The 16,321-nt window shown below is 50.6% G+C and overlaps 1 protein-coding gene across 1 annotated transcript in view; it reads right to left on the bottom strand.

Annotated features, from left to right (window-relative positions):
* GALNT17 (polypeptide N-acetylgalactosaminyltransferase 17) overlaps window positions 1–16,321 on the bottom strand; it is a 214,246-nt gene that overhangs the window by 142,111 nt on the left and 55,814 nt on the right. The window contains exon 2 of the mRNA XM_048324406.1: window positions 13,193–13,376. Coding sequence (XP_048180363.1) covers window positions 13,193–13,376 — 184 coding nt within the window. The remainder of the gene's footprint in view (window positions 1–13,192; window positions 13,377–16,321) is intronic.

The raw sequence follows: 16,321 nt of genomic DNA, 5'->3' as shown, positions 1-16,321 counted from the left end.
CACTGCTTCAACAGAACCGTATCTATCGCTTCAAAGAGGACTGCAGCCACCCCTTAATCGGACTGCTGCCACCACCCTGCCTGGCAGGGTGTTGGGTTGTACCCTAACTCTGTCAGGTTAAGCCAGTGTTTCTGTATTATTGCCTTGTTATATTTACTAGTAAAGAACTGTTACTCCTATTTCTCATATCTTTGCCTGAAAGCCCCTTAATTTCAAAAATTATAATAATTTGGAGGGAAGGGGGTTACATTTTCCCTTCCAAGGGAGGCTCCTGCCTTCCTTAGCAGACACCTGTCTTTCAAACCAAGACAGGCAGCAATGTAAAACTGTAAATTATCAGTAAAATGTAAATTACCAATAAGTTGTAAATTACCAGTGCATGTTCTGACAGCCTCTGCTAGAGGCAGCTGCTGCTCTGTACCTGCTCACACAGGCACAGTCCTGGATGAGGCAATTCAGAGCCATCTCAGCTAAGGCAGGAGCCAGAGCTCCCTTCAAGGTCAGTGAAGTGACACTGCCACTGCCAAAGGACAATTCACTCCACCTCTCCATCCCAGGTATATTTCTGTCAGGGATGTCACTGAAGCTGGTTTTTGGGTGGGTGAAAATGCCTTTTTCCTCCCCTGATCAGAGGCAGCCCCAGGCTAAGCATTCAGACAAACACATCAGTGAGGGAAGGGAGCCCTTCGTGTCCCAGCTGGGGATTCCAGGGTGACAGTCCCACAGCAAACACAGCTCTGCTCAGGCAGGTGGGGATAAAACTGGCACTGCTGTGAACCTTCCCTCTCAAACTGAAAAGGAAATCCTTGGTACAGAGCCTGAGGTGGGAGTGTTTCACTCAAATACATCTCATGGGAACCCAGGATTTTGACATCCCCAGGACAGGCTTGGGGCAATGAAGAAGAAAAGTGGCCACCACTTGTGCTGCCTGGAACAAGGTGGAATGATGCCACTGCTGGAAGAGCTGGCATAAAAATGATGAACTTGAAAGGCTCAATGGAATTTTAGAGACAGCTCTTCTTCCCTGTGATCACAGAGCCACGCTGCTGAAGGCTTTATGAACTGGAAGATGGAGAGGTTTTTAAACCTTTCCTGTTACGTACAGAATCACCGGATGAGTTTGTTTAGCCTCTGCCAGAATTGGATCGGCCTCGGCAGAGCGGCGCCCCTCAGTCTGGCTGCCAAATTCCTGAGTGGGGAGTGGCACACAGGGAGGGCTCTGCCATCCCAGAATCCCAGAGCTGGCACCAGGGAGAGCTCTGCCATCCCAGCATCCCAGAGCTGGCTCCAGGGAGAGCTCTGCCATCCCAGAATCCAGGAACTGGCTCTAGGGAGAGCTCTGCCATCCCAGCATCCCAGATCTGGCTCCAGGGAGAGCTCTGCCATCCCAGAATCCAGGAACTGGCTCTAGGGAGAGCTCTGCCATCCCAGAATCCCAGATCTGGCTCCAGGGAGAGCTCTGCCATCCCAACATCCCAGAGCTGGCACCAGCACAACCTGCCCCAGCACAGGCTGCTCACCAGGGCACGCTGACACACTGGTGAGACATTTGCACTGCTTTGGGTGGAAAGGAATAAAAACAATCCCAGGCACTATGAAAAGGGTCAAACCAGCAGGTGGGGCTGATTTAGATTTGCTTTTCTGCTCACATTGCAATGTCAGGTACCCATTCACTGAAGGCAATTAACTGCCCACGAACACGGGTGCCCCTTCATGCAGGGGGCCATCAGGTTAACAAACCACAAGACCACACACAGGCATTCACTCCAAAGTGCCAGAAGTTTCCCTTCACTCCACAGAGGAAGCCCCACACCAGCCCTGCTCTTCTGTGGAGAGATTTGTGGCTGCATTCTCCACCTCTGCCAAACAAAATACACGGCAGGCAGCACTGGGAGACAAAGGTGACCAGTTCAGAGCCTGAGCACACCCAGGCACCCAGTTTAACCCAGTGCAAAACTGCAACACCGTTAAATCCCTCAGAGCAGGGGAAGGAGGGATCCAACCCAACCCAGCCTGTCAAACAAAAGCTGAATTACCACAAGGGTCAGAAAAAAACCCCCACAAATAAAAATACCCCAACCTCCCTGTCCCCTCATAACACCCCAAACCAGAGCACTCTTGATTTTTAGTGACAGGCTGGATGCCCCATCCTTTTTGGTTTCACAACCCTTTCGTTGTGCCTGCCTTTACCTGCAGGGATCCAAGGACAGCAGCCACAGCTCCCTCCCACAGACGCTTTGCACTGTTCCTCCATCCCTGAGAACAGCACTGGGGCTGGGGATTTGTTCTCTGTCACACCAGAGATGCTGACAGGAGCACCAAAAGCCTGACACAGTGACACAGCTCCTCTGTCACCCTGCCACCAGCCCGGCCCCACAGGAGCCAGACGTGGCTGTGAGCACCCTCTGCCTGCCTGGCTGTGTCTGAGGAGCACTGGCCGTGGATGTGGCGCTTGGGGACATGGTGGTGGCCTTGGCCGTGCTGGGTTGGACCTTGGAGGGCTTTTCCAACCTAAATATTTCCATAACACATTTGACAAAGCACAGCAAACTCATATCAAAATATGTGCAGAAGTACAGGATGAACTTTAAAGGCTTAAAAGTGATTTCTGATGAACGTAACTCTAAACCTGCCCAAGACATCCTTGTCACCCACACACCCCAGAGGTTTGGATGCACACCTGAAAAGTGGGGAATTCTGGACTCCTCTTCCCTCTCACCCTCACCTTACCAAGGCCATTGGACTTTTTCCTGCTTTTCACCAGCTTTAGCTCCCAAGCTCCCACCACCTGCACAGCCAAACACATCCATGCACACCCAAGGCTTGGCTTTGCTGCCTGCAGCTCCTCAGGAACCCTCCTGGCCCACAGAGAACCCACAGGAACTTTGCAGCTGAAGGCCTGGGAGGTAAATCCTGGTCCATGCATGAGGCACTGGTAGGACTGGATGATTTCCCCATGGCTGGGCTGCAAAGCATCGTGGCTGAAGCACAAAATGCTGTAAATCCCACTGCAATGTTCTGCTGTGCCAGCACAGGCAGGGTCAGGCTCCCTGGATGCTTTAATCCATAGGCGTTGCTTCCCACTTCTTCCCTACACATCTGTGCTGCTTTTGCTTGAAAACCTCAGCAGCAGAGGAAAAACCCTCTGGGTTTGTCCTTCTGGTGACAAAGAACTCCACAAAGGAAACCCACTGGTACCAAACAAGCTCCGTTTGTGCTCCAAAATAAAGCTTCACCAGGAAATGAATTGATCTCCATTTGCCTTTTGTAAAGATTATGAACAGGCTTAAAAGAAAGCAAGTGCTCAGCCTGCTATTCATCCTGCCACTTCCTCATCATGCTCCATTCATTAATTGCTTATTCTAGTTTGGATTTTGCTGATTTGGTGCACATGTCTGCTTGCAAAAGGGACTGACAACATTAAATCTATTGTGTCTATCCTATCATGTACATTTTTTGTGACCCAACCATCTTAAAACACCTAATGCTGTCTGGTACAGTTCATTGTTTACAGATCCAGGTTCTCAAACTATTTCTGACTGCAAAGCCTGGAAACTTCCTCACATTTCCCTGGAAAGCTCAATTTTAAAGCATCGACTTTATTCCCAGTAATTCTTCTTCAGAAATGTTCAGCTCTATTTTAGAATTAGGGTCTCAAGAATAGGCATCACAATTTAGGGACATACAGACATTTCTAAAGGCACATTACTTGGCAAGTCCTAAGAAGAAATTATCTGCAAAGTTGTAAAAACAGAATGTAGAGAATGGGATTTACTCTGGCGAGAGGCTCTTGTAATAAAGTTATTAGGTTCAGGCAGATCTAAGGGAGATAAAAGCCAGAGCAATTCCAAGTGTCACATCCACTTACCCAGCTCTGCCCGTGCCCAGCTCTTTCCCACACACACAGAATAAGTCATTGACACCTCCTTGCTCTTGGATTTTCCTGCTGGAAAACTGCACAAACGGCTGCAGGACCAAGGCTGTCAAAGCAGCAGAGCCTGACTCCCCCTCTGCCTGGTCTGGCTGGGAACGTGCTGGTTTGGAACAGAAAAGCTCTGGGCAGTCCAGGGGAGCAGGTTGGTGGCACAAACAAACACACAAGCCCTGATTTCCTTGGAAGCCAGCTGGAGGGAAGCATATCCAAAGCTTAAATTGGTTCATTTATTCTCATAAGCACAATTTAGTCAGAAGTATTGATGATAACACGGGTATTTTTCAGCAGTGGAGTTCAGAGGAGCACAAAAGCGAGTTGTTAAATTACACTAATCCCATCCTCTGCCAAAGTGATCATTTAATACTTGTGTTTGCGTTAGGAAATGTTTTATAGCACGCTCCTGCCACAGAAGTCTTCCCTGAAGCACCATGTTCCCAACTCACAAGAACAGGTAATAACTTTGTAGTCAGGAAGGGAAAATTGACAATTAGTGGGATGTGTGGCATAAAGAACCCCGAGGTGCTGTGCTATAAATCCATGGTCACAGTGTTTGCAGGTGACACTGAGCAGCACAGTGGAAATAAGAGACTCTCTGACAGCCTCTAAACAAACTCCAGCTGCTCTCCCCAGAGCACTCTCTTCCCCACTGGGGTTCCAGAAGATATTGGGGCTTCAAGCACCAAAGACTTCTGACACACTCCTGACCCCGCACAAGCTGCCCAAGTGTGCTCCAGTGACCTCTGCTTCCAAAGGAAAAGAAGGGAAAAGCTGCCCTGTGTCCCCATCTAAACCCACAACAGAAACACAGCACAAACCCCTGAACTTTTCCACAGGGAGTCTGACAGGTCCAGTTCTAGGGGGACTTCTCAGCTCCCTGGAGCCAGCTCCAGCTGCCTGCATGTCCAAGGAGCCAGGCTGCTCCTGCAGGTCACAGGAGCAGGCTCAAATAATAACCAACAAATGTAAAGCACAGCTGCAAAAGCATGTCTTTAGAGTCTTTACTTGCCCAGTTTTCAAGAAAAAGCATTGCTGGAAGTCAGGAGCAGCATGTCCAAGCACACTGAGGAATAAAGATCAATACTGGTATTTATTCAACAGCCTGCTGGTTTGTATTAGTGCTGGAGAAGCAGTGGAGCAGCAAAGAGGCTTCTTCCTGTCTGCAGATCACCCCAAAGGCAGCAGAAGCTGCAGCCTCATCCCTGGAGGGGCAGGAGGGGCACAGGGCACCAGCAGCCCCTGCACACACAGCGCAGCAGCAGCGGCTCCTCAGAGCTCAGGGCCCTGTTGATGCAGGAGAAATAAAAACCTGAGTTTGTCTGGAGCTGGGTTTGGAAGTACCTTCTACCCCTGTGACCTTCAGAGCAGGGAGGGGACAGCCTGGGCACAGCCTCGAGTGAGACCACCAGGACCTCACTGGGCTGCAGCTCCTCCTGAGGGCAGCTCTGATCTCTGCTCTGGGGACAGGGACAGGGCCCAGGGAGCAGCTGGAGCTGGGCCAGGGAGGCTCAGGCTGGGCAGCAGGGAAAGGTTCTTCCCCCAGAGGGTGCTGGGCACTGCCCAGGCTCCCCAGGGAATGGGCACGGCCCCGAGGCTGCCAGAGCTCCAGGAGCGTTGGGACAGCGCTGCCAGGGATGCCCAGGCTGGGGTTGTTGGGGTGTCCGTGCAGGGCTGGGTGATTTTGCCCCTCACTTTAAGAAAGGCATTGAGGGGCTGGAGCGTGTCCAGAGCAGGGAACGGAGCTGGGAAGGGTCTGGAGCCCCAGGAGCGGCTGAGGGAGCTGGGAAAGGGGCTCAGGCTGGAGCAAAGGAGGCTCAGGGGGGACCTTGTGGCTCTGCACAAGTCCCTGACAGGAGGGGGCAGCCGGGGGGGTCGGGCTCTGCTGGCAGGGAACAGGGCCAGGAGGAGAGGGAACGGCCTCAGGCTGGGCCAGGGGAGGCTCAGGGTGGGCAGCAGCAGGAATTTCCCCATGGAAAGGGTGCTCAGGCCTTGGCAGGGGCTGCCCAGGGAGGTTTGGAGTGCCCATCCCTGGAGGTGGCACTCAGAGCTCTGGGCTGGGGACAAGGTGGGCATTGGGCACAGCTTGGACTCGATGGCCTTGGAGGGATTTTCCAACCTCAGGGATTCTCGGATTCTCCTAAGCTGGGTGCCTTCCAGCCTGGCAGAATAAACCTGCCTGGACCACACAGAGATGGGACAGACTGGGCAGGACAGAACACATGGATAGAAAATATCCAACAATCCATCCCTGAACTGCAAATCTGCTCTGGCTGTGGTTGAGCCCTGCTCTGAGGCACAGCTCCTTCATGCCAGAGCTGTGACACTGATACTCACTGCTTGATTTCTCTACTTGCTCTCCCAGAAAATTTTCAGGTGGCACCTTTCCAAGTACTGGAAATTATGACTTTTCCTTTTTTTATGGCTGAAGCTATAAAAAGCCAAGGGGAAGAGTGTTTTTCACACAATGCTGGATCAAACCCACAGCCATCTATTAGGAGAGAATGTGCACAACCAGTCCTGGCTTTTTCCTAGAGCTGTAAGGATCTTTTAATACACTCCCACATGTGATTCAAAGGGAATTTCACATCTGAGAAAGTAATTTTTTTTTCATTCTTCCACTGTCTTGGTTCTTCTCTAGTTTTGCCTTCAGCTGTTTGATGAAGAAAAAGCCCTACATCTTGCCTCTCTTTTCCTGGCTGTTGTCTGGATGTAGGGCTGAAGCCCATCAAAGCACTCTTTGCAGAAGGTAAAATAATGAACTGCAGTAACACATTGTGCATGCAAGAGAGAAGGAGCTCTTCTGACCTCCTTTGTTTGCAATAAGCAGCAATCACAACAAATAAACAGGCAAGAAACTCTATTTCCCAGCAAATACCACTCTCATAATTCAAGTAGTTTGTTTTTGTGTGCTCAAACGTTGTCCTTCTCCTCAGACTCACTGCATCAAGCCTGGCTGCCCAGCCCAGGGCAGGACACGAGTGACCAGCCCATCCCCACAGATGTGTGCTCAGGGATGTCCCAGGTCCTTGAGGAGACCATCTCTGAGCTCTCCCACTGGCTGCAGTAATATCTGCACATCTCAGACACTTCTGCCAAAGCCAACATGGTCCTGTGGGGGGAGGGGAGAGGAAAAAAGCATTTTGTTTCATTAAAGGAGGCTGTGTAACCTCAGCTTTGGGGAGGAAATGAGATGAGATGAGATGTATGGAGCAGTGACAGGGGCACCTCCTGCCCAAGCTGTGGCAGGTGCTGAGAAAATACCTCATTTCAGAGCCTTGGTACCAGAGAAACCTGAGCCAAAGGCACCTGCAAAGCCAGGGAGTTGAGTTACTGCCACAGCAGAGGAGATCTGCTCTTCCCCACAGGAAAATAAATATGATGGCACATGAAACTTCCCCATCAGAGCCAACCAGAGGGCACAAACCCCCTGGCACAAACCGTGGCCAGGGTGGGCTCTGCAGGAACATTCTGGATCCAGCACAGGAGAGGGGAAAGCAGGAGTAGTCTCATGGGCAGGAGACTCAATGCCCGGTCTCCTCTTGGGCAGTCCTGATGTGTGTCAGTCACATCCACACTCACCACTCTCCAAAGATGCATTCTGTTGTGGTTATAAAGCCAAAATGGAATTCTTGGGCCCTGCAAGCTGAGGGGAGGCTGAGGCCCCAAGGCAGCCCCACGGCAGAGGGCAGGAGGCCCTGCAGGGATGGGGAGAAGCCCCAAGGGGAACAGGGCCTCTCTCCACCCCACAGTGTGCTCTAGCACTCAGCAAGTGCACACTGAGAGCCCACAGAGGCCACACACGGACCACTTTAAATAAAAATTAAATCAAGGCTTGATTTCGTTTCTTCAAGTTAAGTTGTCAACCAACCACCCAAAGTCTACCCAGAAGCCGAAACTCTCCATGTTCTGCACCATATCCCAAAGAAAGGCTCTCAGCTTGCTGCTCCACAGGACCCTGGTAACAAAGCAGCCGAAGGCAGATGGTGCTGAAAGGCCCAGTTGCTGCTGGGCTCCCATGGCAGCAGCTCCGGAAATAAACGCGTGATTCAGGCACTCGAGACAGGCGTGTGACAGCTCTGAGTCAGCCCCACACACGCCGCAGTTAAACCAAGCCAGCGTGAGGAGCTGTTCCCTCCTCAGCTGATGGAGATGGGAAGGCTCTGCCCAGGGCACCTCTCCAGGCCCAGGGGGCCCACGGCAACCACAGACCGGGTGCTGTGAGAACACAGCAGCAGATCAGGCTCCCAACACCTCCAAAACTTTTCCATCACAGAATCGTGGAATGGTTTGGGTTGGAAGGGACTTCAGAGCCCATCCAGTGCCACCCCTGCCATGGCAGGGACACCTCCCACTGTCCCAGGCTGCTCCCAGCCCCAATGTCCAGCCTGGCCTTGGGCACTGCCAGGGATCCAGGGGCAGCCCCAGCTGCTCTGGGCACCCTGTGCCAGGGCCTGCCCACCCTCCCAGGGAACAATTCCTTCCCAAGATCCCATCCAGCCCTGCCCTCTGGCATTTTTAAGCCATTCCCCCTCATCCTATCACTACACCCCCTTGTCCAAAGTCCCTCTCCATGCATTTCCTGCCGCACGTGCAGGACCCCGAGGCAGGCAGGGGAAGAGGTTGTGTCTCCAGGCTGGGAAGCCCTCAAAACATCTGAAAAATCAAACTGTGGGAGTTGCTTATCTCTTACACCATCCTTGATCATCACTGTAATACCTCGAGGATCTCCTGCTGAGAACAGCTGTCAGGAGATTTGCAGCAGCAGGAATGTGTCATCTCCACCCAATGATCCAATAGTCCGAACAATTGTGGGTATTATTTCTCTTAAATCTACCCCTTAATCCTATAATGCCATAAAATACCACTGAATCAGAGCTTAGCAGGATTCCAGAAAGGAACAGACTTTTAAAGAGATAATGAGAACTCCACATTTATATTGGATAGGATGGAAAGGAGAGAACGGGGGAGGCAGAACATACCAGATGGGCAGATTATCTCACAGTTTTCCTTAATATGATTTCTTCAACCTGAAGCATCTGGTAATTCCACTATCAGAGATTAGATACCGGATAAGATGGACAGGCAGGCTGATCTAACAAAGCAATTTTATTTTCTGGCTGCACACAGGAGAGGTTCCCATTAAATCCTGTATCATAGGATAAAACAGAGGTGCATAAAATGCTGTCTCCAAGCAGGGAACATCTGCAGGCCCTGGGATCCCATGTAAATATGCTTCACTTTCAATATAGAAAACAACACATCTCCCTAACCCCCCTATCCTCCCCAGGCAGGCAGCGTGTGCTGAGAATGGATGAACAATAAAACTCACTCAGCAGCCTTATCCTTCAGAGGGTTTTGCAGAAAATTGAAGGAAATCTCTCCAGCTCACTTTTGTGGAGATTTGTGTAGAAGTCCTGCAGGCTGCAGGCAGCACCTTGGGTACTTCCAGTCTGGAAGCAGAGATTGTTTACCAGAACAAGATTTCCTGATTATAGGCAAAGAAATAAACTGTATTTTGGGACTTGTGGTTTTTCCTTCCATTGTTTGTGCTAATTGCAATGAAGAATTAACAGTTTTAGTACAAGCAGTTTAGTACACACAGGAATCTCATCCTAAAGCGACAAAACCCAATCAAGCACCATAGAAATGTCTTCCCAGTGCCCTTCTTATTATGGCACTGTTTGGCAGCAAGTTCTGGGTTAACTCACCCCAAAACACCAGTCCTGCCTTATTTGGCCCAAGGACAAGCTTTCCCAGCCATCCAAACTGGAATCTATTCTTTGATTAACTGGAAAATCTCATGCACACCCAGCACAGCCCTTCCTGCTCAGCAGAGGGTTGGGATCAGGAACATCAGTGAGGTCCAGGTGTGAACAGGCACAGCTCCTGTTTGGAATCAGCTCCACACACGTCATTCCATGGATCCAGAGCATCAGCACCATTGCTCTGGGAACCAGCCCAGGGCAACACCCAGTCCTCTCAGTGGGGAACAGCAGGGAAGAGTTTCCACCTCCCAGCACAGGTGAGCAGCCCCAGCAGCAAGGGGGTAAGGGAAAGGGGAATGGGGAAAGCAGAAAAGGGGAAAGGGAAAAGAGGAGAGGGGAAAGGGGAGGGGGAAATGGGAAGGAGAAAAGGGAACAGGAAAGGAGAAAGGGGAAGAGAAAAAGGAAAGGGGAAAGAAGGAAGGGGGGAGGTAAAAGGGAAACAGAAAAGATGAAAAGGGAAGGAGAAAGGGAAAGGGGGAAGGAGAAAGGGAAGGGGAAGAGGAGAAAGGGGAAGGGATAAGGGAAGGGGAAAGAGAAAGGGGAAAGGGAGAGGGGAAAAGGGAAGGGGAAAGGCAGAGGATAAAGGGAAACGGATAAGGGAAGGGGAGAGGGGAAGAGGTAAGGAAGGACAAAGAGGAAGGGGAAAGGGGAAGGAAATCTCTCAGCTGAAGCAAAGATGATAACCCAAACAACTAGAAAGTGACACCACAATTCCCCAAATCAGGACAAACAAGGTATTTTGCCCCAGCTCCTGGTGCTGGGAAAGACCTGACCTTCTCCTGAACATCACCCTCACACCTCTGGGACCATTTACCCCAGGGAACCTCCCTCCTTTCTCTGCCTCTGGGCAGGACTGAGAGGCCCTGAGCTGTGAGCTGGGCTGGCTCCTCCTCACCAACAGCACCTGACATCCCTCGGAGCAGGCATATCTGAGTCCCTGGACCCTCAGTGATGCTGACCACGAGGTGCAGGGAGCCTGGAGACACAGAAATACACACAAAATGTGCCAAACTTCCCCTAAACTCTCCTCGCTCTGCTTCCCTTCGGCCACAGGCACAAAGAGGGAGCAGGAGCAGGCCTCAGAGCTCTGACCCAGCACTCAGGGCACGGACACCTGGCCACGTGAATCTTTCTTTAAAACCAGGGAAAACAGAGGAAAGGATGGGGAGTGCCAGCCTGTGCCAGGACCAGGCCCAGTCCATTGGCATTCCAGACAGCAGCCTTTAGCTGAACCACACAGGCTTCACTATTATATTTAAAACTACTACATGCTTTGTAATGCTTATCAGCTGGAGGGTTTTCAACAGTTTTTCTCCACTAATGCTGCAATTTCAAAGCCATTTAGGCTAATTTCCCTTTACTTGAATCTATTTTAATCAGAGACCAGGATACTTGACTTAAATGGTTTGTGTTCAACCCTTCATAAAATCAGCCATAAACCTGAATGCACTAAATAGCAAGGGAGCCCTGAAGCCAGAAGTAGGAAAAGCTGAAACTTTCCAAACTCTCCAGCAAACTCCAGCCTAACCAACTGTTCTCTTGCAGTACCAAGACAATTGATCCCCAAAACAAAAAGAAAACCAATAAACAAAACGCACTCCTGAAATTCTTACACAGATAAAAGGCACTAAGTTGTGCAGCTGCAGTCAATACCCACAAGTTCTCTCCCAAGTCTCAGCCCAGCTCCAAACTGAAGCATTTTTAATGAACTGCTGTGCCCTGTCCTCTCCCCCACTCTCCCATGGAATGATGGATAGCGGAACTGAGGAAAAATACAACGCGAGCCTAAAAATGTCAGAATTAATCCTTTTCTTCCCCCAAAATCTGAAAAGAAACATTACTTCTCAAATTAATTCCCACCAAGTAATGCTGGCTCTGCTGGAAGTCAGAGTTGTGGATGAGAAATGGAAATCAGCAGCTCAGCCTCAGGTAAGTGCTGGAGAAGGTCTCGCTCCAAGGATTTGGCATGGTGCTGGGATTTGCATATCAGAGAGGCAGAGGTGCAATTTGCACCTGCAATTCAGCGTGCCTGGAGGAGCTGCAGCAGCAAAATGCAGGCTGGGCCTCCATTCCTTTGGAAACTCATCCAAGGATTTCTGCTCTCAGTGGTTGACAGCCCGGAATGCTCCAAGGAGCTGCTCGGGATTCAGGCAGCGCCCGGACAGGGGAAGGAACAAGAGCTGCCCCTGCTCCCAGAGCCTGGACAAGGTGCCAGCACCTGGGGACAGAAGGAACAAGAGCTGCCCCTGCTCCCAGAGCCTGGACAAGGTGCCAGCACCTGGGGACAGAAGGAACAAGAGCTGCCCCTGCTCCCAGAGCCTGGACAAGGTGCCAGCACCTGGGGACACAGAGCTGCATCCCTGGCTGCATGATCTTCAGTGCTCTGCAGATGCCAGGCAACAGCTTTGTCACTGCCCCAATGGCACAGTGATTGGGCACGGATCTTTCACAATTGAAACCTCTCTCAGCTCATTTTTTTATCAGGGATTTCACTCCAGGCCTGGACAAACTGACACTTTCCTATTTTGAGGAACACTCTGGCAGCTGTATCTAAAATGAACCTTCACAAAGATAAACTTGCAGCATGTCTTTCCTCCTCCCCTTAACAAAATGATGTGTCACCTCTTTTAAAGCCTCTTCTGTGCTGCTTGGCAGGTAAACACCACCAGCACCTTAAAAGCTCAATCAAAAAAAGGAGAGGAAGGATATTGTCACTGTAAAAACTCCCTTTAAAGGCCCAGATCTCCAGCTGGAGATCCCAGAGTGTCCCAGGAGGATCCCTGTGCTGAGAGGAGCCCAGGGCCTCCAGAGGTCCTGCAGGGACGTGACGGAGCTGACAAGGAGGGAGGGAGAATCTCTGCACACTTTTACAGGGTAATAAACACCAAAAGCTCAGTGAAAGCAGAGCTGAGCTTCTGATGGCACCAATTCCACCCAAAATCCTGTACTGCTTTAGGAAAACAGACTGGGAAGAAATTCACTCCTTTCCCCTGATAAATCATCTTGATGAACTCTCTCACTCTCACCAACTACCTGAAACAAGGGTGGGGCCAGGTGGGGATCACTTTCTTCTCCCAGGTACAACTGACAGAACAAGAGGAAACGGCCTCAAGCTGCACCAGGGGAGCTTCAGGTTGGATATTGGGAATTATTTCTTCCAGAAGGGGTGGTCAGGCCCTGGCACAGCTGCCCAGGGCAGGAGTGGAGTCCCCATCCCTGGAGGGGTTTAACAGCCCTGTGGATGTGGCACCTGGGGACATGGGGCAGTGGTGGCCTTGGCAGTGCTGGGGAACAGTTGGACTCGATGATCTTTGAGGGCTTTTCCAACCTCAGTGGTTCTGTGATTCCACGAGCTCAGTTCCAGCCCAGCCACCCCAGTTTGAATGATGAGGGAAGAGCCGACAGCACCAAACCTGAGTGTGAAAGCCACTGGCACTGCTGGTGCTCAGGTGACAGCTGAACACAACCACTCCCTCCTGGAGCACCTGGCACTCACTTGGTTGGGCGATAATCCGGGATGGAACGGTCCAGGGAAATCTTCTCGCTGAGGTAGGAGTTGTAGCCATACTTCTCGTGGGGTCCCTTTGCTTTCTCCTCCTCCTCGGGGGACAGGGTGGCTGGGAGGCCACCCTTGCCACGGCCACCATAGCCCTCAATGAGGCCAAGGGACTTGGACAGACCTGAGGGAAAACAAAAACATCATCACTGGTAAAACTCATCATTGGAAAAACCCATCCTTGCTAAAACCCATCCCTGCTAAAACCCATCACAGGTAAAACCCATCCCTGCTAAAACCCATTGCTGTTATTTCCCAAAGAAACAAGACTACTCCAAAACTCCTGGGTGTTTGGGTTCCTGGGTGTTTGGGTTCCTGGGTGTTTTGGGTTGGTTTTCTGCAAACATTCCAAATTCTCCTTCTTTGGCCCAGTGCTGGAACAGAAGTGACTCAAGTCTTGCAGTTCCTCGTGGCTCAGGCACGCTGCTCCTGCCAGCCCTGCCCCTGGTGGGCAGCTGATAACCTGTCCCAGGATCTGTGTATTTATTCAGTTGGTGGGGAGGTGATTCAGGCCTCCTTCCCACTCTTGGAGAGGTAATTACATGGAAGGTTAGATGTCCCCAGGAGAAGGATAGGTTGAACACAGAGCAGGAATAAAATTGGGTTGGTTAAGTGCCTGCTGAATGAATTTTTGCTCAGTGTGAACAGTGAACAGCATACAAATGGTACGGATTTAGAAACAATTTCCCCTCAAAGCTTTCTTATCTTTTAAAGTACAGCATTCCCAGACCCTTATCAAGGGGAATTATTTATTTATATCTGCATAGCTGAAGGACATAGGCAAAGTTCAAAATGAGCTGCACATAAAGAACTCCATGGATGATCTGTGGTGCCTGTAGGAAGCCGAGTCCATGCTCATGTTATTATTCATTAGACAGAACACCTGGAATTTTAATATTTTTCATTAGCAGAGATTCAGTCTCCTTTTGTCAGAAACATAAAAATAATAATGATGGATTCTGTTTTGCTTTTTTGTCTGTTTGGTTGCTTTTTTTTCCTAACAGACACCAGGGTATATATTCCCATTGTTTCAATGACAGAGGCCTGACAGAACAGGACAGGTTTTGTCACCTCCGAAGCTTCTGAAGGGACAATAACCTTGAGGCTGGTCCAGTTCCCAAACCTGCCACTGACTTCCATTGTCCTGGACAAGACATTCCTGCCTCCCCACAGATTTAAATACTTTTTTCCTCAAAAAGTAGCACTGAGAGGCAGGAAAAAATCAGCTGGGAATGTAAATCACAGTCGGAAGCACAGTTTGAAGAATTATTATTAATTATTTTTATTATTATTATTATTCCTTCTGACAAGGAAGCTCTGAACATCCTTCCCTGCTCCACCAGAGCTGACAGAGCCCCTCTGACCACACTGGGCTTGATTAGGTTTTGTCTGAGGACAGCAACAACAAATCAACTGCCAGGGTTTGCTGGCTGTGACGTGGGGATGGATCCCACATCCAAGCTGCCTTTCCCAGCTCCAGGCTCAGCAGGAGCCAGTGATCACTCAGGAAGGCTGGGAAAGGAGGCACTCTGTGGCCTGCAGAAGGTCAGCAGATCCCTCTGTGAACTTCCCAACCCCAAATGCTTCCACTCCAGGAACCCTCAACATCTCCCAGTTTGCTTTTAAAGCTTAATTTAACTTTTCTTGATTCATTTGAACCCATTTCTCACTGCCCCAGTGCTTCTGCTTTTGGTGCTTTGAAGGCACACACCTGTAAGAGGGGCTGCAGGGAAGTGGGGACTTTCTGAGGAGGGCAGAGGCTCCATGCATGGAGGACACTCAGTGGGATTGTGGGAACCAGGAACATCCCAGCACCTGGCTCTGCTTAGAGCAGGTTTTAAAAACACAAGCTCTGGTTATTATCAACACTAGTAATAGATAATTAACTCAGACACCAAGGCAGTGCTTCTCCCAGAGCTCCACACTTGAAGCCAGCAGGGAAAGATGATCCCTCCAAGGCTAATCCATCCCCCACAAGATCCCAGTCAGCCTCCAGAGGTTCTTATCTCTGGCTCAGCTAAGGGAATTGTGCTCCCAACCACAGCACCTCGGTGAAGGACCTGGAATTCGAGGTGAGGAACCTCCCTCTGTTCACAACACCACCAGCCACAGAGGCCACGCCGGCCTGGGGGCCTGAGCTGCCCTTTGCAGCAGTAGGAGATGCCTGGAGCAGGGATGCCTTTGCCAGGCGATTCAAACTGACAGGCTGGGTGCCCTCTCCAAGCAGCCAAACTCCAATCCTGCTCCACCAGGAGAGGGATGGGAGCTGCTGGACAGCCCAGGACACCTGCCCTGCCCACCTGAGCTTTTATCACACAGTTCAGGTACCCCAGTGCCCACTCTGTGCCTCCCAAAGCACAGCCAAGGCACGGGCAGAGCCAACCCGTGCTCCCAGGCTCGGTGGGAGGCTCAGTGTGAGGGTCCTGCTGAACTCTGCTCCCTACAGAGGCACCAGAGAAAGGCCAAACATGACTTTATACCCGCCAGCTTTGAGTGGCAAACCTGTAATGCCATTAACTGCTTTATTCCAAACCACAATCAGGGCAACACTCAGATCCCAGCACACATTTCTCTCTGCTCACTCGGTTTGTTCATGATTTCTGCATATTCTGTCCTTCTACTACTCCAAGTCAGTAAATGCTGATAAACCAACATCATTTAACCAAAGGAATCAATCAAATGGATCCATTTGTGCTGGGCAGGGCTCACCTCGAGCCCACCATCCTCCCTTCCAGGAGAGCACCAGGACAGGCCCGCAGGGAGAGTCATGGAGATGAATATTCCCAGGTGGGATGTGCCAGGCAGGATCCTCTGGCTGTCTCTGTGCTGGTTAAACATTTCCTCTCCAGTCCAGGCTGTCAGGAGGGCTCAGCAATGTCACTTTGGTGTGTGGTACTCAAAGCAGGAATCAAGGAATGTTTGGCCAGGAAGATAATCCATGTCCAAACAGAACAGGAGATTTGTTTCCAGCTGGCTGAAAAGGTGCCTCAGGAGAGGCAGAGCTGAAAACAAATGGTCACAGCCCATCCTCATCCAGTCAATCCATTCACTGGCTTTTATTCACCACAT

The sequence above is a fragment of the Corvus hawaiiensis genome, chromosome 20 (assembly GCF_020740725.1).
Source record: "Corvus hawaiiensis isolate bCorHaw1 chromosome 20, bCorHaw1.pri.cur, whole genome shotgun sequence".
NCBI lineage: Eukaryota > Metazoa > Chordata > Aves > Passeriformes > Corvidae > Corvus > Corvus hawaiiensis.
The sequence above is the reverse complement of the archived record's forward strand: the minus strand, read 5'-3'. Positions and strand labels throughout refer to the sequence as shown.